Source organism: Procambarus clarkii, chromosome 21 (genome assembly GCF_040958095.1).
Source record: "Procambarus clarkii isolate CNS0578487 chromosome 21, FALCON_Pclarkii_2.0, whole genome shotgun sequence".
NCBI lineage: Eukaryota > Metazoa > Arthropoda > Malacostraca > Decapoda > Cambaridae > Procambarus > Procambarus clarkii.
Window position 1 is genome coordinate 46,007,178 of NC_091170.1, and position 23,912 is coordinate 46,031,089.

At 44.5% G+C, this 23,912-nt stretch overlaps 1 protein-coding gene across 1 annotated transcript in view; it reads right to left on the bottom strand.

Moving 5' to 3' along the window:
- The window catches only part of LOC123760575 (uncharacterized), a 101,859-nt gene that overhangs the window by 14,821 nt on the left and 63,126 nt on the right, over positions 1-23,912 (bottom strand). The window contains exon 3 of the mRNA XM_045746258.2: positions 1,410-1,582. Within this exon, the coding sequence (XP_045602214.1) occupies positions 1,410-1,582 (173 nt within the window). The remainder of the gene's footprint in view (positions 1-1,409; positions 1,583-23,912) is intronic.

Below are 23,912 nucleotides of genomic sequence, written 5' to 3' on the forward strand. Positions count from 1 at the left end.
GTCAGGCAGGATGTGGGACATGACAGGTATATGACAACAGCCCCCAACCGCCACACCACTAGCCTCCAGCAGCAGAATAAGAACTAAAGATCAACACCAACAACAAAGCTCCAAGCCAAGATCAAAACATCATGCCAACCCACAACCCACGGTGGATAGGCCACCGAACTTTTAAGCCTTCGCGTTCTCCTCTTCAAGAATTTTATCTCTCCACTCCTCTTCCTCCCCATATTTCCCAAGCTCCTTGGATATCAAATCTGAATCGGACAGGTATAGGTAAGACTTTAATAAATGTGTGATGCTACTAGGCAGGGTGCAGCTTTAAGCAGGTAAAGTGGGGCTTTAACCCCAGTTTGAAGGAAAGGTAAGCCTGTGACTCCTCAGTGATGGGTTAGAATGTGTAGGCAGGAACAGAGGTAGGGAACTCTCAGGAGAAGTGCCAGGCCATTATGACTGTTTAGCACTTGAAAGGGATCAGGATAAGGATTTAGGCTGGGACAGGAAAAAGGAATGTTGCCCAACCACTTAGATGGTCAGGGATTGAACGCCGACCTGCATGAAGCGAGACCATTGCTCTATCAGCCCAAGTGGTTGGGTATAGGCAGGGCCGGTAAACATGTACTACAATAAAGCAGCAATGGTGGGAGTAATGAGGATACTAGTACTGTAATTAGCAAACTATTATTACAACTTGCTTGTACTTTTGTCACTTAAATCATCTATATAAAAATATATTAAATGTTTATTTTCCATTTCAATCTACCAGTTGTTGAAACTAAATACTTCAAGGCAACATCATAAATTCTATTCAGAAAATAATTTTCCTGTGACTAGCTCGTAATAAACTGTTTTCATCTCTAATTTATTAAGTTACTGATGAAATTAACAGAATCTGAATGTTTTTCCATTCACAGAGATTGATTGTGAAGATTATAAATATTAAGAAAAACTACACAGGTAGTATGATTATGCCCTAGTGGGGCATCATGACCTACATAACCTTGAGCCTCTAAAAATTCATGAAAATTAGCTTTGCAAAATCACAACTACTATCATATTTGATGATGAAAAGTCATAAAATGCTGGCCACAGGATAAATATTCAGTGCTTCACTAATTCATTTGACTAAAATTTTGATGGCAAGAGATTATGCATACTACCGTTATCATCCCTGCTGTATCTGGCGCTGCTTGATGCTGCCGGGTTATTTGAAGGGGTTATCAATTATTTCTGGATTATAAACATTTTCTCTCAAGCACTGGAAATTAGTCTCAACACACTGACAGTAATGTCAATTTATAAGCAGGTAATTCTGGAAATATTTTTTATATAAATTTATATAAGAACTGTTTGAAACAATAAAAAAAAAAGTGTACATCATACGGGAGCATCTTCCTGCAACATCTTACCTGATGTGTGGGGCAGCAGTAGTCCAGTAAAGAAGAACATGATGGCTTGGGGCCCCAGTTGCAACATGCTTGGGCACAATGTAAACCTAGCTCGGCACAATTACAGCAAGGTATATAATGACATTGTCCTCCACATATACCTTTCTTCAACAAACACTGTCTTATACTTAAACCTGTAAAATATATAAAATAAAAATAAAAATACAGTAGTTAAAACAAAAAAACATTAAGTAGAAATTAAGTTACATTAAGGCGAGAAACAATGGACAGAGTTTCTTTCACCCTATGCCCCTGTTACCTAGCAGTAAAATAGGTACCTGGGTGTTAGTCAGCTGTCACGGGCTGCTTCCTGGGGGTGGAGGCCTGGTCGAGGACCGGGCCGCAGGGACACTAAAGCCCCGAAATCATCTCAAGATAACCTCAAGAAGAAGTACAGTGCATCCTCACTCTAACGAACCCCGCTCTAGCGAATTCCCGAAGATCCGGGAATGACAGCCACTGTCATCAACTATGATTCACCAAAGTGTAAACAGTTGTACAGTATTATATTTTGCTTACCCATTGTTTCCAGTGAGAAATGGTTGAGGGATGATAAAATGGTGTCAGGAGAGGCAGGTTGCATCATTGGTGAGGGTTGGAGTCTGGGGGCAAGTGCTGTCAGTAGTTGGGGGGTTTAGTGTCAGGAGGCAGGTGGTGGAAGTTATTCTCATTCAGGGTTGGCAGAAAAGACTGGTGGTGTCAGTGGTGGAAGTTGTCATGACAGGCAGGTGAAGTCAGGGGAGGCAAATGGTGTCAGGTTATGTCAGGGGAGGCAGGTGGTGTCAGGGGAGGCAGGTGGTGTCAGAGGAGGCAGGTGGTGTCAGGGGAGGCAGGTGGTGTCAGGTGAGGCAGGTGGTGTCAGGTGAGGCAGGTGGTGTCAGGTGAGGCAGGTGGTGTCAGGTAAGGCAGGTGGTGTCAGGGGAGGCAGGTGGTTTCAGGTGGTGTCAGGGGAGGCAGGTGGTGTCAGGGGAGGCAGGTGGTGTCAAGGGAGGCAGGTGGTGTCAGGGGAGGCAGGTGGTGTCAGGGGAGGCAGGTGGTGTCAGGGGAGGTAGGTGATGTCAGGGGAGGCAGGTGGTGTCAGGGGAGGTTGGTGATGTCAGGGGAGGTTGGTGATGTCAGGGGAGGCAGATGGTTGCAGGTGGTGTCAGGGGAGGCAGGTGGTGTCAGGAGAGGCAGGTGGTGTCAGGGGAGGCAGGTGGTAGCAGGTGGTGTCAGGGAAGGCAGGTGGTGTCAGGGGGAGGCTGGTGGTGTTAGGGGAGGCAGGTGGTGTCAGAGGAGGCAGGTGGTGTCAGGTGGTGTCAGAGGAGGCAGGTGTATTCAGGTGATGTCGGGGGAGGCAGGTGGGGTCAGATGATGTCAGGTGGTGTCAGGGGGAGGCTGGTGGTGTTAGGGGGAGGCTGGTGGTGTTAGGGGGAGGCAGGTGATGTCAGGGGAGGCAGGTGGTGTAAGGGGAGGCAGGTGGCGTCAGGGGAGGCAGGTGTATTCAGGTGTTGTCGGGGGAGGCAGGTGGGGTCAGTGGGTGAGCTCTGGTTATCAGTTATCAGCTAGTTGGCAACACGTGGCTGGCGCCTCCATGCTTCTACATCGATAGTTCACTGTCTGCTTTTCACCAAATTAGCTAATAAAATATTACCATTTCAGTTGATTGTAATGCATCGCTCTATCATATTCCATAGTTAATATGAAGAATTGATAATAAATGGCGATGTCAGTGGTGAGGGGGATGTATTAGGGTGGTGGAAAGACGTCAAGGAAGAAGAGGGTGTGAGTGGAGATCTGTCCACCCATCAATTATGGCGTCTGCTGACTCTGCACCACATGGCTGCCTCAATACTATACTCACTTGATGCTTTTCACAAAATTAGGAGAAAATTTTTTACTATTTCAGTGGTGGTGGTGGGGGATGGTGTCAGTGGTGGGGGATGGTGTCAGTGGTGGGGGATGTTAGTGGTGGGGGGATGGTGTCAGTGGTGGGGGGATGGTGTCAGTGGTGGGGGATGGTGTCAGTGGTGGGGGGATGGTGTCAGTGGTGGGGGATGATGTTAGTGGTGGGGGGGATGGTGTCAGTGGTGGGGGGATGGTGTCAGTGGTGGGGGATGGTGTCAGTGGTGGGGGGATGGTGTCAGTGGTGGGGGATGGTGTCAGTGGTGGGGGGATGGTGTCAGTGGTGGGGGATGGTGTCAGTGGTGGGGGGGATGGTGTCAGTGGTGGGGGGATGGTGTCAGTGGTGGGGGGATGGTGTCAGTGGTGGGGGATGGTGTCAGTGGTGGGGGGATGGTGTCAGTGGTGGGGGGATGGTGTCAGTGGTGGGGGGATGGTGTCAGTGGTGGGGGATGGTGTCAGTGGTGGGGGGATGGTGTCAGTGGTGGGGGGATGGTGTCAGTGGTGGGGGATGGTGTCAGTGGTGGGGGATGGTGTCAGTGGTGGGGGATGGTGTCAGTGGTGGGGGATGGTGTCAGTGGTGGGGGATGGTGTCAGTGGTGGGGGATGGTGTTAGTGGTGGGGGATGTTGTCAGTGGTGGGTGATGGTGTCAGTGGTGGGGGATGGTGTCAGTGGTGGGGGGATGGTGTCAGTGGTGGGGGATGGTGTAAGTGATGGGGGATGGTGTCAGTGGTGGGGGATGGTGTCAGTGGTGGGGGATGGTGTCAGCAACCCGTTCTCGCAAATTCGTATAGTCAATATTGACTTATTAACTACGTGCATAGGTGATATACTAAACATAATAGATACCCTTAAAAAGCTTCATAGAAAACACCGACCTTACCTAACCTTGTGAGTATGTTAAGATAAGCATCTTATTGCTTCGTAATTACAATTATTACTTAACCTATACCTATAATAAGTTAAGTAACAATTTTAATTACGAAGCTATAAGATGCTTATCTTAACATACTAACAAGGTTAGGTAAGGTCGGTGTTTTCTATGAAGCTTTTTAAGGGTATCTATTATGTTTAGTATGTCACCTATGCACTTATTTAATAAGTCAATATTGACTATACGAATTTGCGAGAACGGGTTGGGTGTCAGTGGTGGGGGATGGTGTCAGTGGTGGGGGATGGTGTCAGTGGTGGGGGATGGTGTCAGAGAAGTGACTGATGATGAAGAGCTGGCAGATTATTCTCGACACCTAAAGGGCATGAAAGATATTATAATGAAGCTGCGCACAATGAAGAAAACTAAAACTCAAAATTTTTTGGTACGGTTTCACAGTAGGTCTACAGGACCAGCATCCAGCACTAGCAAGGACTCCCCTCGTGCATCATGTGCAATTTTTCATAATGCAAATGTGTCCTGGCATGCACTGGAACGAATCAACTTCGCCCCATATAGTTCATTCAAGTGAGGACACACTGTACAGTATAATGTAACACCAATTTCTAGCTAAGTGGCACCCTGAAGATACTATAACAGATAGTGTACCAACTACTTAGGTCGCATCAGCCGAACAGTTCTATAAGCCAGAACCTGGCCTCCCTCACAGAAGTGCAGGGAGTGGTGACATTCATTTATTCATTTATGCCACCAAGCATAGCACCCAGAAAATTAGTGAAACAAAACAAACCACTGCTATCTTTAAACGAGACTACAACCTTGAGACCTGCTGAAAGAACTTCCCTAAAATTGAAAACAAATGATTGAAATCTCTTGAAACTAGTGCCAGCTTGTTCGCCCCACCTCTCCCACTCATTTAGGGAAAGAGGGGAGTTGATTTCCAGTCAAACAGAAAGCCCACCCTCGGTTCTATGGTAGATGTGACAACCCCTCTATGACCTGGAGGGAGGGAGGGAGTGTATCAGGGAGCCTCTTGGGCTCACCCAGAAATTGCATTTTATTACATTTAACTTACATTTAATGCTAGTTTTGTGGGGGAAGGCCCCTTGTGGCTTCCAGGAGCTAACTACTCACAGAGATGGACATCAAAAGGGCACTTACCATGAGAAAGAAGCACTGCATATCTAGAACAATGAAGAGATACCAGGGTGAGAAATATGACCCAGAGCAAAACAAGGGTACCACCAGAACCATATTTGACCTCCAAAACCTCCACACCTGAATACTAGCCCAGGACATACATTCCTTGCATACACAGCTTATAGTGTGGCATATTTCCGATCATTGGCACAAAAGTAGACCGCAGGCTGACTAGATTTAATAACACACTGATGACCTCAGAAAGATGAGGCTTGGAACAGGGGGGGGGGGACCAATCCAAGGCAACAAACAGGATCAATCCACAGAGCATTCTCCGAGGTGGAATCAGTGACAAGAAGGAAGTGACAGAGATCTGTCATTGGACACAACTGGAGCATGATGCACCATAGCTGAACCATCAATGATCAAAAGACCTCCTCCTCAGAAGCCAACTGACTCATTTTTCACCAGAAAAGGAGCCGGTTGTAGACGAAAAAAGCGCCTATCATGGCCAAAAGAACAAAAGCCCCAGTGCCATCTGAGAGAATGTTGGACACTCCGTGGACATGAACATCATGGCAGACCAAAGTCCAAGAACCAAGCAAGAGAGAGCTACATGTAGTGTACAACTCCAAAGAGGCAAGGATCAAAATGACTGTCACCCCCCCCCCACCCCCACCCCTGCCCTGGTTGAGCCAAGGAGGAACAGTTCGAATAGAGCCAGAGCAATGGAGCCTGGGAAAAACTGAACTCTCCACAGTGTACAAGTTCCCTACAGCTACACGCTCCCAAACTGTACTCACCTAGTTGTGCTTGCGAGGGTTGAGCTATGACTCTTTGGCCCTGACTCTCAACTGTCAATCAACTGGTGTACAGGTTCCTGAGTCTTTTGGGCTCAATCATATCCACATTTGAAACTGTGTATGGAGTTTTATCTCCACAACACCACTGCCAAGTGCAGCCCATTTGTTAACTACCCTGACACTGACAAAATTCATTCTAATGTTATTTGACTACAAAGTTTCCACTTGTATTCCACCTGTTCATGTTCCTCCTATGCTAAATAGTTTGTCTTTGTCCACCCTGTCGACTCCTCTTGAGAATTTTGTAGGTAGTCATCGTATCTCTCCTAACTCTTCTGTCTTCCATGGACGTGAGATTCCGTTTTCCGTACCCTTCCTTGTAACTCATACCTCTCAGATCTGGGACTAGTCTGAGTTCCAGATCTGGGGATGTGATCTGGGACAAGTCTAAATCTTGTCTGACTTTATCTTGAGTTTAACTAGGTAAGGACTCCAGGCTGGAGTTGCATACTCCAGGATTGGTCACTGATCCTGGGACTTTGCTGTGAGCTCGACGAAGGAGAGGAGACCAACGACCCTAGTCGGCTTGTTGAGTACGGGTCACAAATCCCCAACCCCGAAAAGCCCAAAGAGGAAGCTGGCAACACAGCAGCCGGCACAGGGCCCACGGAGCTCGTACCAAATGATTGAGGAAGTGGCAGAAGAGGCTGCCCCGAAGATACAAAAACAGCTGCCACAGCCAAATCATGCCCAGAGGAAACTTGATGCAGTCAAAATTCAGGCTCCATAAAAACCACTTAGGAAACCGCTGTGTTACCTAAGGCCAACTGAGCACCAACAGACTTTGGTACTGCAGCCAGGTCAAGGCTGCAGAAGGCAGGGGAAAGCTCTCGAGAGTCCCATATGAAGCCGAGCCAAGTCCCAACCTTGGACTGAACCAACTTGGACTTCCACCAATTCACCATGAACCCAAGTTGGGAAAGAACCAGATCCCTGGCTAGCAGACGGTTAGCTGATAGCCCACACCAGCTAGTTGTTAAGATAGGCAAAAACTCCTAGCAAATGAAGACAAGTCACCATGATATGTGGATATGAGTTACCTTGGAGTTGTTCCGGGGCTTAGCGTCCCCGCGGCCCGGTCGTCGACCAGTCAGATTTAGTGCGAATGGGAGGACCTGATGACAACGTTTAGCCAATCCCTGAAACTCAGATGTAAAGGAATAATTGAGTACACATGCATCTCGGAGGTCCAGGGAAATCATCCAAGCATCCAAGACGGACCTGGGTCAAGCTAGTCATCTATAACGAGGAGCAAGGAATGAACCAGTTCAGTTGAGACAGATCAAGAATGAACTGGAGGTTTGTCGAGTCCGGTTTCGGGACTGGTAAGAGGTAGGAAACCACTGAAGAGATAAAGTCATTTCAACCACACCTAAAACCACCCATTCTGAAACGACTTGATGTAGGCAAGAACAGGAAGCTTGCTGGAGAGACTTGAACCCCTGAGAGGAGGAGGAACAGACCAACCCCTACTGCATGCTGACAGAAACAACCTGAAAAGCCCCGCATCATGGAACCAAAAGTTGGCAAATTAAGCTCTACCTCTCCCCCACTATCCCCATCAAAGGGGTGAACTGCAAAAAGGCCAGTGTGAATCCCAAGAGACCGCCTTCCAAAAGGAGCAAACACAGCATTAACTAGACAGAAAAGACCCAGCTTGGGAAAGTGAATATGACCTGGTCTTTGGTCCCACCAATGGCCTACCCTAACCAACAAAAGGATATGCCCCAGTCCTATCTGACCATCTAGAAAACTGTGACTGAAAACCCTGAACAAAAGGAATACCCGTAATGGGGCCAATGAGCCATAAATAATGAAGTCAGAAACTTTCCAACCATGTCCTCGGGAAAGACCAATGCCCTCAATATATTAAAAGAACTTTCCCAATAAGGAAACAAACAACCAAAACTTTATTCAACAAGCCCCCTGCAAATTAGCTCCACCTCCGACCTCATTGGTGGAGGGAGCCGGCCCGGTACCACCAGCAAATTCTTGAATGATAAACCATCTTGAATAAAAAAAAAATCATGCTCTGCAAAAACCAACCCTGCATGGAGGGTACAAGAGCCGAAGACAGGTCAAAGGGAGAACAAGCGCTCCAAATGGATCCCCCACCCCCGAGCCCAGGAAACTCTCTACAAAAGCCCTGAGGCAGAACCCACATCCACGCCTACCATGGGAAGATGTTGGCGAGGGAAAGGGCAACTTTTCCTGGTGCCCAAGAAAAAGGCCTCAAAAGAGAGTCAGCTGGGACACAAAAGCCTTGATGGGAAAGAGTGGCTCAACTGTCTCGGTGCCCGGACCGAAAGAGGACAATCACCTGAGCCACCCAAGCTTCTTCTCGAACTAAATCCTGCCCAGAGTCTGAAGCCCTCAGACGCTTTGGAGCCGGAAGCAGGGCAAAGGGGAGGAAAAGGACAAACACCCCACCCACCTGGGAAGGAAGAGGGGGGTGCAGACAGAACCACAGTCAAGGTGACCAACACCCCCAAACCCAAAGCCATAAACACCAAGTGAGGGAGATCCAGAGCATCCAACTGGGCACACCACTATACCTTGCAACACAGAAAATGCCTATGCAATGCGTCTGCTGCTTGATACCTCAGAATATCCATCGAGGAATGGGTGATCTGGAGAGCATGAGGGACACTAGTCCCACATGACGCAGGGTCGAAGGTGTCACCAACCCAACAAGCAGCAAGGCAGAGGCAGAACGTATGATCGTCACACAGAGGCACAGGAGACGAACAACTCTAAAATTTGCACAGAGGTGAAAACGAACTCTGAAGAGGTACATATGTACAACAGAGCCCACAGGGGTTTTTCAGGGTCTGTAGGGTGAATGAGCTCTACAGGAAGCCTAGGCACTGGAGTCAGCTATGCAAACCCTGTCAGGGCAGGCAATCAGACCACAAAAAAACACTGGAAGCCCAGGGGGTAGCAAAGGAGTTTCACTGAACACACCCTAAGCATGCTTAATAAGGCGAAAGGCAGAATTTCCCAGCAGAAGCAAGAGATCAAAGCACCAGCAAACTAAAAGTGATGCATAAAAACCCTGTAGATGTAACAGCAACAAGCAAGCAGCCTGGAAGAAACAGCTCTTCAGCAGCAAAAGAGCTGCCAGCTTTTTGCTAGCTGAAGAGCTGGCAACACCACCCACTGTATGCCCCACCAGCCAACAACACCCCTTAACCCAGGGCAAGATGGAAGGCCTACGACCCCAGGCTTTCCCCAAGGACGAGGACCACTACAAGCAAGGAAGCCCCCTGATGGGAGTGTTTCCCGCACACCCCAGGGAAGGAAACCCTAACCCCGCAAGGGTAGTACTTACAGATCGCACAGGGAAGTTAACACTTCCCTGGATTTTACACTTGGAATTACGGGAGTTTTGCTTAACCGCTTGTCGGATCATGACGTAAATTTACGGACCGTGTTTTAAAGTGGGTATTTACTACTCGATCGACTTGGGGTTTGTATGAATATGTTTGCCATTAAATTTTTGTTTACTCTAATAGGCACAGTGCCTATTTGAGAAAACGGCAATGTATTGTAACTTAGAGGAGAGACTATTGAGTTGGTGACACTAACGAGGGTAATCGCCCACTCCACACACTCTTGTGTTGGCCGCGATCATGATTCTACATTTATATGCATATGTCTGTGTAGAGAATTTTATTCCGAACACTATACAAACAAAAAAAACGGTGTGAAACAAGTATAAACTTGAAAAAACATGAGCAAAGTAAAAGCTTTTTACGCTCACGGGTACAAACACGCGTAAGATTTTATTCGCCGCAAATTTATTTGACGCTCTGTTGGCCAATTCTACCCATGTTCTTATAGAACTTTCTATTGTTATATATAAAACTTTCTATTGCGAACACATTGCTATAAAAATGAAATACGTAGCTCGAGAAATAATGTCAGGACAGTGAAATAAGTATAAACTTTCAAAGCGCTGCATCACAACAGTGTCGTCGCTGCTGAAATCACGGCTAACGTTTCGCCCAGTTCCCACACTCGTGCGGAACATAATTAGACATTGATAGGCATATGTCTGGGTGGGGAATTTGTATTGCGAGTTCAGTGATATCAAAATAAGCGCTGTAGGATGACTGTGAGGCTGGCAACAAACGAAAGAGTATGAACATTTACTTCCTGTTTGGGTGTCACGGCGAGTCATCTTCGTGTTTATTTACTTCGTGGTGGGATAGCAAATGCTTTGGTGACATTTTATGCATATGATCTTGTAGAGAATTTTATTGCCAACGCATTGATACCAAAATGAAAAACGTAGCTCGAGAATTGATGTTAGGAGCGTGAAAAGATTATACACTTTTTGGTGTTTACGCTTGAGCGCCTAGAACACCGCACGCACAAGGCACTTTTTTTTTTTCACGAGTGCCGCGCGCACTAAAGTGTTAACCCTGAGCTCATGCAGCTCCAGTACACTAAACTCCTGGCCTACGCACACAGTCTAAAAAGGCAAAAAAAACACCAAAACAGGAAATTGAAGCCAAATGCGCTGATGACCAGCAAACACAAACATCAGTCAAGAACTGGCTGGTGGCAGCCTGGCTCACCCAGACTGGCTCCCCACCCCCCTCCTGTCCCCAATGAGGGGAGAGATGGAGCTAACTTGTGAGGTACTGATTGGACAAAGTTTTGTTTGTTTGTTTTCTTATTGGGGAGTTTTTTATATTTTGAAGGCATTGAATAACCATGCAGTATTCTGTTTTTATTCACCTACCTTTCTCGGTGCTTCCCTGGTTGATGGGGAAGCTTATAAACTTTAAATGTAAAGTGCTCATGAGCTATTGCTCCCTGCACCCTCATTGAGGGGGCCAGGTACTGGCTCATGGTCCCTGGTAGGCAACAAGAACACCACGACTGATGACTCTTAGTAGTATGACACATAATCAGTAAGCTAGCTTCAGCGAGCCAACTGGAATTTCCCCGGAAAAATCCTGCTATCATTTTAAGATTATGTTACTATATGAATGCAGTGATCGTCACTGTATAAAATTCCATCATAATTACATATGTATACCAATGACGTTCATATGGTTTTCACAACTCTGTATGGTTGCAATGAGGTATACCAGGTAAACCAATCATCAATTGAACTATTATCATGCATTACATGTACTAGGAGCCTATTGTCATCTGCGGTGGCATATTGATAGTTTACATCTTTCTTTCAATTTATCCCTCTCACCCATATGGTGTCAATTAGGCCATATCTCATTGCCAAGAGCTCAGCACCATTGTATATTATGTTCATATCCTTTTCATGTTCATGTTTCATGTTCAACCCTGTATGGTTGTAATGAATTATACCAGGTAAATCAATCATCAATTGAAACATTATCATGTAGTTATCATTATCATACTCTTGTAAATAAAGAGAAACAAGTGATAAACAAACAGAGAAGCATCTGAGGAGAACACAGTTGTGTACCTCAGTGTCAGTAAAGTTGAGTATCATGTGTTGACTGACACGATACCACATAGCAACCGCGCAATGTTTCATGGTGCCTCCAACCAGTAAAAAGAAAAATATTCACTTATTTTCATGTTTTTCTTACAATTTGAATACAAATTATTAATTCTATAATGAACAATTATTTTTATATTATTTTATTTTTTGTGCATAAGCAGGAATGACCTTGTAATACAGATTTTTACATCTTTAGACAGTCCTAATAATTTAGATGTTAAATCGAGTGGATTCTAATGGTAAAAGATCTTTGCACACTCAAAAGTGCAAAGGCTATGCTGACTTTCTGGAGGTATATTCTGGTGAAGTGGCAGATTGTCACCTGCTCTCTGTACCTCTCCAGGTTCTGGCTCTGGTCACCGTTAGACCAAACGGAACAAGCCACGGCCATTATGACCTTTTAGTATGAATCAATCTCTGAAAAATAGCTCCAGGGAGCCCAATATTGCTCCCTCTAGAAAAATCAAGGAGCATATTGGGAAGGCCATAGTCCTTCATTTACTAACTGAATAACATGCTCTTCTGCAAACTGATTCTTGCTGGCAAAGAATAAAAGTGTTCCTGCATCCCAAGCCGAGATTGATCACATTGTTGATTCTGTGGACTTATATGGTGAAATAGATGATGAGGTGAATGATGAGACAAATTTTGATACAGAAAGTTGTTCAGAGAAAGTGAGTGTAGCCAAGGTTCCATGATGCTTGCTTGTGGGACCCATCAACAACTATGATTGCAGCTTATGCACATGATTCTGCTGGCCATAGGGCCATGCATAGTGATAATAATACATCATGTTCTGAGTTTAGTGCACATGATATTATTACTGATGATGATTAAGGAATGCAAAGAGGAGTTTTGTGAGCCATTGTCAAAAATATTTAATGAATCATTAGAGTCAGGCAGAGTGCCATAGTCGTGGAAGGCTGCTAATGTAGTACCAATTTTCAAGAAAGGGTGATAGATCACTTGTGTCAAACATAAGAACATAAGAACAAAGGTAACTGCAGAAGGCCTATTGGCCCATACGAGGCAGTTCCTATTTATAACCACCCAATCCCACTCATATCGCTCGAACGCTCATTGCTCCTGACGACCCAGTTGCCCCTCCAACTTTATCATCTGCTCCTTGAGCCCACAACATCCCAAACATGATGTAACAACCCCAGAAGGCAGCTAAGTACCCAGTGACCTAAATGTGACCGAAATATACGACAAAACCTAACCTACTAGCTCATCTCGACCTCATTAGTGTTGCTCCCTGGAGGAAGCTAACCTGACGTTTGCTGCTACTACATCAACGAGTCTACCCCATCTGCCTGTGTACATCTCTGCTGCTACCATGCAAAACAATTCTAAGCTCGGTAAAGCCGCAAAGAAAGATAGCACACCTATCAGGATGAACCCAACCAGCCAAGCTAGCAACAGGAATAACACGGCTGTCTCCCCCCTTAGTGGCTGCCGGGGGGGTACCGACCCTCCCTTCGTCAACAATAACAACCCTTCCCAGCTGAGTGAAGCGTCGTCACTGACACTAGCCATGCAACAGTTATGTAACCATATGGAGCAACTTAAACGAGCTGCCTCCCCATGTTATGACTTTAAGCGTCTCACTGATAATCCATGGCTCAAACTATTGACTCAGATACATGACGACCAAAAGTATATAATCCGAGAGCAGTCGGACCTGATAATGAAGCTACAGAGTGATGCTTTGACCATGCACAAAGCAGAGTGATGCTTTGACCATGCACAAGATTAACCAGGATCTGTCTGCCAGAGTCGGCCATCTCGAACAGGAATTAACACTTTCGCTCGGGGATGACGCAGCATTGCGTCATCCGTTTACTGGCGTTAATGCCGGGGATGACGCAGCATTGCGTCATCCGTTTACTGGCGTTAATGCCGGGGATGACGCAGCATTGCGTCATCCACTTTAAAAATTCGCCAAAAATCAGGTTTTTATCCGATTTTTTGGGGACTGGTTTTAAAATGTGCGCCGATGTCTTCCCATTTTCTTTGTTGAGCCTCGTCGCCCTCAGGCTGCTTGGCACACGCCGTGGGCCCATTGTCTTTGCTCCACTGTTGTGACCAATGTCGCTTCCCCTCGCATCTCAAACGTGTGAACATTTCGGCTATTTTCCGTGGCTATATTTCTTACTGCGGCTTTAGAAACTATCTACGCTTACTCCACGATGGATAGTAATCATGAACAAGGCCCTTCCAGGAAGAAAATTGCGAAAGAAAGGCTTGAAAAGGGTAGGAATTGGGAGTGTAGCAGGAAGGCCTCTGAGCACTCACTCACCGCTAACACGTGGCCCGTCTTCAACTCGTCGGCGGTTGGAGCGTGACCAGGTTTTTTTTTTTATAGGCTAATGTTCCTCTAGAGAATTTTATTACGAACCCATTGAGACCAAAATGAAAGACCTAGGACAGAAATTGAGGTGACCAGAGTGAAAATAGTGAAAACATTTTATCCCGTTTGCGCGCTCCCGGGTAACTCGTTCGCACTTTCTCTGTTTGCTGCGGGTAATTAGCCGGGCTTTTGGAGTTTATATGCATTTAGTGCTGTAGAGAATTTTATTGCGAACACAATGATACCAAATTTAATCTCGTAGAAGGAGAATTGAGGTGACAAAGTTGAAGAGAGTATACACTTTTCGGAATTAACGCGCGCTTCCGTGACACTCTGGGGCCCATATCGCCCTGTCGAGGGGTGGCGCGCGGGGTGAGCGAAAGTGTTAAGCTCTCTTGAGATCTCGGTTACTAAATGTAAATCAGCAGAAACCTCTAAGAAGCAAGAAGAGACGTTACAAAAGTTAGAGAACCATTTTAACTCCCTACAACAGCAACACACTGCAACCCAAGACGAATCAGACCAACTTAAGCTCCTTGATTCTGTCATCATCTCATCACATGATTTTCCCCATGAAACTGACAGAGAAGACTGTACTGCCATCGTTATTCAGGAATTGCGTACTAAGTTGAATTATTCAATCGAAGCAAGTGACATCAAGTCAGCTTATAGAGTGGGTACGAAATCATCTGGTACAAATAACAGGAAGATTTGTGTGAAATTAGATAGCTGCTCCCGCAAGTCAGACCTTATCACTGCTACAGTCACTATGAAATCCAATGTTTATGTGAACAAATGTCTAACCAGATTCAGACAAAATCTCTTATTTAAACTACGTGGAATCTGCAAAAGATCCCCTGCTATTAAACATTGTTTTGTGCGAGATGGTAAAAAAATAGCTAGGAAGACTGACTCTGGAAAAACTTATGTCATAACCACTGAGGCACACCTCACTTCCTTCCTGGATGACTGTGGGATAACAGCTGTATAACCAGAACATAATTTGTAGTCTCACATACTACCAGAGTGTACTTAAGCTCTGCCTTTCCTTTCCAAAGGTTTTTTAATTTTATTTTTATTTTTTGTTTGTCATCTTTGTTGTTGTAATTGCTTGTTTTTTACTCTTAATTATTTGTTCTTAGTTAATCCCCTTGTCACTAAACCTAGGGCTTTTTATTACCCTCTTATATTTAAAGTAACTTGGTATTTGTTTCTAGTAACCATTTATTGGAATTAATTAATAGTATAATTGTTTATATAAGCAACTACCTCAGTATCATAGTAAAATCTTCCACATGAATATACTCTCGCCTTGTTTATTTTTACACTTAGATTTATATTTGAGTAAATTTCTAGATTTACTTAGATTTACATGTCAATTTTTTTTTCTTGGAATTATCTATTTGAGCTCACTTTGTTTTCTTAGGTTCATACTAATTACAGGATTTTAATTAACTATTACTAAGCTAATTATCTTTAAGATCATTTTACTTTACGATCATTATTTTTCTTATTATTTTTTATTTTACATTTATATTGTCAGTCTCTACTGATTTTTTGTTTTTTATTTTATCTAACTTCTGTGTCCTTCCTGGCTACCTATTGGATCTTTATTTTACTTCTAATTTGTTACTATTTTATTGTATTTGCTTTTATTCTTGTGTTTTGCTATATCGTGTATCTTGTATCGTGATCCCTCTGCATCTCTATGCACACTGATATTGATCCGGATCAAAATCTTCTGTCTCATATCTACACCAACCAGCACTATTGATCATCATTATTGCAAGTATTTCACAGCACACCAGGCTAAAAACAAACTCCAAAATAGCACCTGCTTATCAGTTTACAACCAAAATGTTAGATCACTTGGTAAACATTTTGATGATATAAATGCATTACTCACACCACTAGGTACTAACTTATCGTTCATTATTTTAACAGAAACTTGGCTAAATAAAGACTATACCCAACTCTACAACTTAGCTGGTTATAAAGCCATTCATAACTGTAGGCCTAATAAAAAAGGTGGTGGCATAGCTATATATTACTGAGATACATTTATCTGCAACAGTGTTATTAGTGACAGAGATGACTACTGTGAATATACTTTTGCTCAGTTTACATTTAAATCCCTTATATCCTCTTTGACTATTGGAGTCATCTATAGATTCCCAATACTAACATGGCTTCTTTCTCAGATAACCTTAGGAATCTTATTATAAACAACAATCTCAACAAAAACCACATCATTCTGGGAGGAGACTTTAATATTGACCTGGATCAACAAAATTGCTCTCAAGTTGACTATTTCCTTAACCCTTAAACTGCGCATGGCGTATATATACGCCCTGAGTAACATGTCCCATGGTGCGCATGGCGTATATATACGCCATAGGGTGCCAGGCCTAATTCAAATGGCCCGCGGCTACACGGGGTTCACAGTAGCTTCCTCAGGGCTCTTGTAAACAGATGCCATTTTAAAAAAAAATCGTGGGCAATATTCTCAGGTGTGAGAGGCACAGTACTGTTGGAGCAACCAAGGCCGGTGCACGCAGCATGAGCGAACAGCATTGATGTTCAGCTTGTGACCACAGCATCGCCGAAAAATGTCAAAATAAATATATAATTGTTATTATTTAGCGATGACAATATTACAGATGACCAATGACTGTGATATAAATAACCAGGGTTGTGATAATAGCAGGATTGTTGTAATAATTAGCACTGTGGGAGGAGTGATGCTGAGAGACGGAGGGAGACAGCATCGTTTACTGACTGTGTGGCCACCTGTTATTGTTTGCATTCACCATACCAGGTCAGTGGTTCTCTATGGTGAACACAAATGTAGATACTTATATATAATGTGTGTATTAGTGTAATAACAGCAAAAGGATTATGCTGGGAGGAGCCATATGGGTGACGGAGGTGACGTCGTCTGCACGATTTGTCTAGCTGTTTAGAGGGTGGCCACTATGCTCTTTGGGCGCACTACAAGCTTAGGTGTACAGTTACGGTGCATAAAACATGTAGATATTTATATATAATATGTGTATATAGGGTAATAACACTGCAAAAGGTATTGTTGGGGGAGAAAGTTTAGTGCGTGTGACCTTGAAGAGTGAGGGAGCCGCCAGCCGCCATCTGTGTATAGCGACGACTCTTAGTGCCTGAACTAACTATATCAGCTTAGCTGTACAGTTGTGGTGAACAAAATATACACATACTTATATATAACGTCTGTATATAGTGTAATAACACCACAACTGGTATTGTTGGGGGAGAAAGTTTAGTGCGTGTGACCTTGAATGAGTGAGGGAGCCGCCAGCCGCCATCTGTGTATAGCGACGACTCTTAGTGCCTGAACTAACTATATCAGCTTAGCTGTACAGTTGTGGTGAACAAAATATACACATACTTATATATAACGTCTGTATATAGTGTAATAACACCACAACTGGTATTGTTGGGAGAGAAAGTTTAGTGCGTGTGACCTTGAGTGAGTGAGGGAGCCGCCAGCCGCCATCTGTGTATAGCGACGACTCTTAGTGCCTGAACTAACTATATCAGCTTAGCTGTACAGTTGTGGTGAACAAAATATACACATACTTATATATAACGTCTGTATATAGTGTAATAACACCACAACTGGTATTGTTGGGGGAGAAAGTTTAGTGCGTGTGTTGAGGGAGTGGCAGCGAGTGGCTGGCTGGTGTGTGGCGGCAACTCTTCGTTGCTTTTCGACTCTCAATACCAACTTAGTGGTTCGTTATGGTGACCAAAACATGCCAATACTTATATATAACCTGTGTATAGAGTGTAATAGCAGCAAAACTATTTGTTTATAGTTTTATAAACATAATAATTGAATCACTAATATGCACATCATACTTTTGAGTAGAGCGATTATTAACCACTTTTATTATATAAATATATTACAATACACACTATTGAATAATATTACTGCAAAAAAACTAAGAAAAAATCAATCGGAGACATTGAAACAATTAGGTAATAATATCTTTGTGGCAACTCCCATCTGTCAACGCGGGTGACGCTGACCTGGTCTGACGAACGCTCTGTCAACGCCCACTTTTTGCCAGACTTCCTCGGTCAATTGCGCCCAAAATATGTCACCTACGATTTTTTTTTTTTTTTTCCGTGCTCAGGGGACACAAATTAACATGTTTAGAAGACGAAAAAAAAATTTTGAATTTTTTTTTTCTTGCGCACAGGGGTGTAAATGTCCCAAGGACCCCTGAGCAGTGTAAGGGTTAACAACATGAACTCCTGTATGCTAATCCCCACAATCACCAAACCTACCCGAGTCACTCAAACAGCAGCCACTACCTTTGACCACATATGGACAAACATAACAGCTCCCCTTGTATCTGGTATAATCTACGACAGAACAACTGATCACTATCCTACCTTTCTCATAGCGAACATGGACATAACACCACCAAAAAGCAAGAAACTTTCATTTAGGCTACACAGTGAATCAGCTTTAGGCAATCTTACAGATGCACTTCACAATATTAACTGGGATTCTGAATTCAATAATACCCAGGATATAAATTCATTAGCTAACCTCTTCCTCTCCAAAACTCTTAGCCTCTACAACCTTCATTGTCCCCTTCTTACCAAGCAAGTAACTGACAAAAGATTAAACAATCCATGGCTCACAAGTGGCATTCTCAACTCAGTCAACAAGAAACATGAATATGAAAAGAAACTTAGGATTGGCCTAGTTTCAAAGGAAGTAGCTAAAAGGTACTCATCAATGCTTACCAGTATCATAAGAAAGGCAAAACTTGCATATTATGTGAATAAATTTAATGAAGCAAAAGGCAACATGCAAAGCACTTGGAAAACAATCTCTAGTATCCTAGGAACTAAACAACACTCACATAACCAAATAAAACTCTACAAGGATGGGGATATACCGTCAACTGATTTAGAAATGGCAAATGAATTTAATAGTTTCTTTTCATTGGTTGGTGTTAATCTTGCTAGTAAAATCCCACACACCCAGACACATATTACCACATATCTCTCAGGCAGCTATCCAAACTATCTTCTCCTTTCACCAATCAGCCTGGCAGATGTTGTGTCCATCATACACTCTCTAAAAACCAAGGCAGAGAACACCAGTGAAATTCCGTCCATTGTATACAAGAGAGCCTCCCATGCCCTTGCCCCACTCATAGCCCTTCTGTTCAACAAATCTATAGAGTGTCACACCTTCCCTGATATCCTCAAAAAAGCAAGAGTAACGCCAGTCCATAAAGGAGGCAATACGGCGGACATAAACAATTATAGACCCATATCAAATCTACCCATTCTATCAAAAATATTTGAAAAAATTATTTACAAACAGCTCTATTCCTACCTCGTAAAATTCGACATACTCAGCCCCTGCCAGTTTGGCTTCCGGTCCCAAAAGAGCACCAACAATGCAATCATTAGTCTTCTTGACGTAATCTACTCAGCCCTTGACAAAAATGAGTTTCCGATTGGACTCTTCATTGACCTAAGAAAAGCCTTTGATACTGTTAATCACAACTACCTCTTACTTAAACTCCAGCATTATGGAATTCGAGGCCTTGCCCTTGACTACATCCGATCCTATCTTAGTGACAGACAGCAATATGTAACCATCAATGATACAACTTCTTCCACTCTACCAATTACCGCTGGAGTGCCACAGGGCAGTATCTTAGGACCCCTTCTATTTCTTATATATATAAACGATCTGCCTAATGTCTCTAATATTCTTAAACCTATATTGTTTGCTGACGATACTACCCTTATCTATTCAGACCTCAACCCACATACACTAAATAATGTTGTGAATAATGAATTAAAAAAAGTCCACTTATGGATGTCAACTAACAAACTAACATTAAACATAGAAAAGACTTACTACATCTTATTTGGAAGCAAATCATCAAATGCAATTCAGCTACAGATAGACAACATTAACATCAGTAATAAAAATGATGGCAAGTTTCTTGGCCTATTCCTAGACAAGAGACTCAACTTCAGCACCCACATTCAACACATAACTAAGAAAGTCTCTAAGACAGTTGGTATACTCTCTAAAATAAGGTATTATGTTCCTAACTCTGCTCTCCTCTCACTATATTTTGCACTAATCTACCCCTATCTTAATTATGGTATCTGTGCAAGGGGGTCTACCACTGCAAACCACCTTAAGCGCATCATCACCCAGCAAAAATCTGCTATCAGAATAATAACTAACTCTGCTTTCAGACAACACTCAGCCCCCTTGTTTAAATCCCTAAACTTGATAAATATTAACTCCCTCCACACATTCTCTTGTGTCAACTACATTTACAAAACCCTGTTCTTAAATGCAAACCATGCTCTGAAACTCTCCCTGGACAGATGTAATATGACCCATTATCACCACACCAGAAATAAATATCTCTTTGATATCCCCAGGGTCAAACTTGATCTGTATAAACACACTATGCAAATTAAGGGACCTAGTCTATGGAACTCACTCCCTAGTGAATTGAAAAGCTGTCAAACTTTTGCCTTATTTAAAAGCAAAACCAAAAAGTACCTAATTTCATCTTCTTAGTTTCCTACACTAAGCTTTAAATTTGCTCTGTACCTAGTGTTACCCAATCTCCTAATTTTTATGTATTTAACCCAAACGACCTTATCATTGTGTTCATTGCTGTCTTCTTTTATGTGCTAGCCATATGCTGTATTGTGCCTACCAATTTTTGTCAACTACCATTCACGCTGTTATTGCAATCAATCTGAGCTACCTATGTGCTTTAATATACCTACAATTTTCTCTCATCTTTTTTTTTTCTTGCCTTGTAACTGTTATTTTTTTTTTTATAAATTTTGCAAGTATTTACCTACTTAAAATTTTCTTAGATTAATGACCTGCCCGAAACGTTGCGCGTACTAGTGGCTTTACATGATTGTCCAAATTATGTATCCTCACAATCCCAATGTTCCTTCTTGTATATGCATAAATAAATAAATAAATAAATAAAATAAATAAAAAAATATATATGTCCAACCCGTGTTTGAAATAATTGAGGGACCCCACCTCCACCACGCTATGCTGTAATTGGTTCCAAAAATCAACAATCCTGTTACCGAGTTAATTTTCGTTTGGGGAGTTCTGTCTACTCGTTTGGCTTTCGGTAACAATATTTTCACCAGACTAGGGGTTTATTGTGGGGCGCCTACCTTTCTGGGTGCCACACCCAGTCGATGTCAGACACAAAATGCTCCCAACCACACGGGGGTTTCTATAGACCGTTGCTTCTTGTGCCTCTCTGAGGGGGCCCAAGATTCTAGTTCGTGGTCCCCGGTAGGCACGAACTCCATGCACATTGACTGATGCCTGAAAGCTAATATATCCATATCAGCCTGGATTGCTCCGGGAAGCCAACAGGGCGCCCCCCAGAAACTAACGTAAGTAGGATTCTTTTTTTTTCACTGCTCCAAGCCACAGGCTAGACCAGGCTTCAGGCCAGGCCAGGCCAGGCCAAGCCAGACCAGGCTTCAGGCTTGGCCAGTCCAGACCAGGCCAGGCATCAGGTCAGACCAGGCCAGGCATCAGGTCAGACCAGGCCAGGCATCAGGTCAGACCTCAGGTCAGGCAAGGCCAGGCCTCAGGCCAGGCCTCAGACCAGACCAGGCTAGGCCTCAGGCCATACAAGGCTGCAGGCCACAGGCCAGACCAGGCATCAGGTCAGAACAGGTTAGGCCTCAGGTCAGACCAGGTCAGGCCTCAGGCCAGACAATCCCTGTGCCGAAGGAAAGCATGAAGCTCCTCCACCCGACCCCCAGAGTCCAAAGCCAACAGGAAAAAGATCCTTGGAAAATCAATCCTAAACAGAAGGGGTCACCACAAACTGAAGAGAATAGAGACAGGAGAACACCCGGTCCAACGACCAGAACGGCTCAGGGGGCGCACGAGCAGGCCGGAGGGAAAACAACGCATGAGACAGCTTGCGAAATGGTGCAGAAGTACAGTGTGTCCTCGCTTGAATGAGCTATATGGGGCAAAGCTGATTCGTTCCAGTGTGGAATTCATTCCATCTGTCTGGCCCCAAGTAAGTAATTACCAAAAGAAGGCACCAAACCCGGGAAGGCTATGTAGCACCATCAAACGTGCGGAAAAATCAGAGGGCACTAAATATCACCAAGGATGCCAATACAAGAACAGAAATGCATAAGGTGAACGATATCAAAAGTATTCGATTCACCAAGAATTCTATCAAGGGACAAGCGATGTCCGGCCCCAAGAACCCTTCTTCCACCTCCCACCCACCCAAAAAAAAAAAAAAAAAAAAAAAAAAAAAAAAAAAAGCATTGAATGTAATGAAACGCCATTTTCTGGGTGTGACCCAGAGGCTCCCCGGGGCTTTACCAGGCTGATATGCTAATGTCAGACTTTGGCATCAGTCATGTGTATGGAGTTCTAGATCCTACCGGGGACCATGGCCAGAACCTGGGCCCCCCTTCAGAGAGGCAAGGAGAGCAATGGCCTATAGAAACCCCCGTGTGGTTGGAAGCATTCTGTCTGCCATCAACCGGATCAAGCATCCAGAGAGGTAAGCATTCCAAAACAAACCCCTATTCTGGTTAAAATTGCTACCATAAGCCGAACTAGTGGATAGAACTACCCAACAGAAAACAAGCAAACTAGTATGACGTCACATGTCACCGCGCCGCTGTCTGCGCAGCTCCCCCCTCCCCGGGAGGGGGAAGAGGGAGCCCCAGACCTCTCATGCCGGCTATCTACCCATCAGTTCTGAGGCTGGATGTCAAAACATGTGAAAAAACCCCTGACCGGAGGGAGGGAGGGTTGCCGGGGAGCCTCCGGGTCACACCCAGAAAATGGTGTTTCATTACATTCAACGCTGGTTTTCTGGGGGGAGCCCCGTCGGCTCTCCGGAGCTAACTACCCACAGAGGAAGGTCAAAGGGACGGAACTGGGAGGCGGACACCACATACCCCTCAACGGAAGCGAGACAACTGGCAGCAAATGCCAACCCAAGGCGATACAGCCCCGAAAGGGCCCGGGAACAACACGAGACAACGAGCAGCAAGGCCCCTATATGAACACCAAAAGAGACATGCCCGAATGACAGCAAGGACACGCCACCCAGACGGCAGCAAGAGCAGCGAAGCCACGAACGCCACGGGCATGGGGAAAGAACACAGGCAGGCTAGCTGCAATAACACAGCGGACAACCTGGGACACCTTCACCCGCGAACAAGGAAGAATGGAACCGGATCAACTCAAAGTGCACCCCGGACATAGAGGCCACGACATGCAAATAACAGTAGAGGGCCGCCACTTAACACAAAACACGATGTACCCCTGGCCCGACCAACCAAGCACCAACAAACCAAGGACCCCTCCGGAATGCAGCAGCCCCAACCCGTGCTAGAAAAAATGGGGACGGTTGCCACAGAACAACCAAAATGCCAAGACCGAAGGAGCAGAAAACCCCTGCGTAGAAGAGCAAGAAGTCCAGCGACCCGACCCCCAGAGGCAAAACAGGAAAAAGAGCCGACGAAAAACAAACCGAAACCGAAGGAGCACCACCAACCGAGGAGAAGACAGAGCATGCTGACCAGAGACCAGGACGGTGCAAGCTGCGCAAGAACAGGCCGCAGGTGAAACAACACACGAGACAGCTTACTAACGGTGCAGAAGCAACACCAAGACCGAAGGCAAGCCGAAGCGGCTCCGCCAGCGCCGCACAAAACAAGGCGACAGTATGTGGCAAGACGACGGCCCCCAACTCCCCACCAGAAAAACCAAGC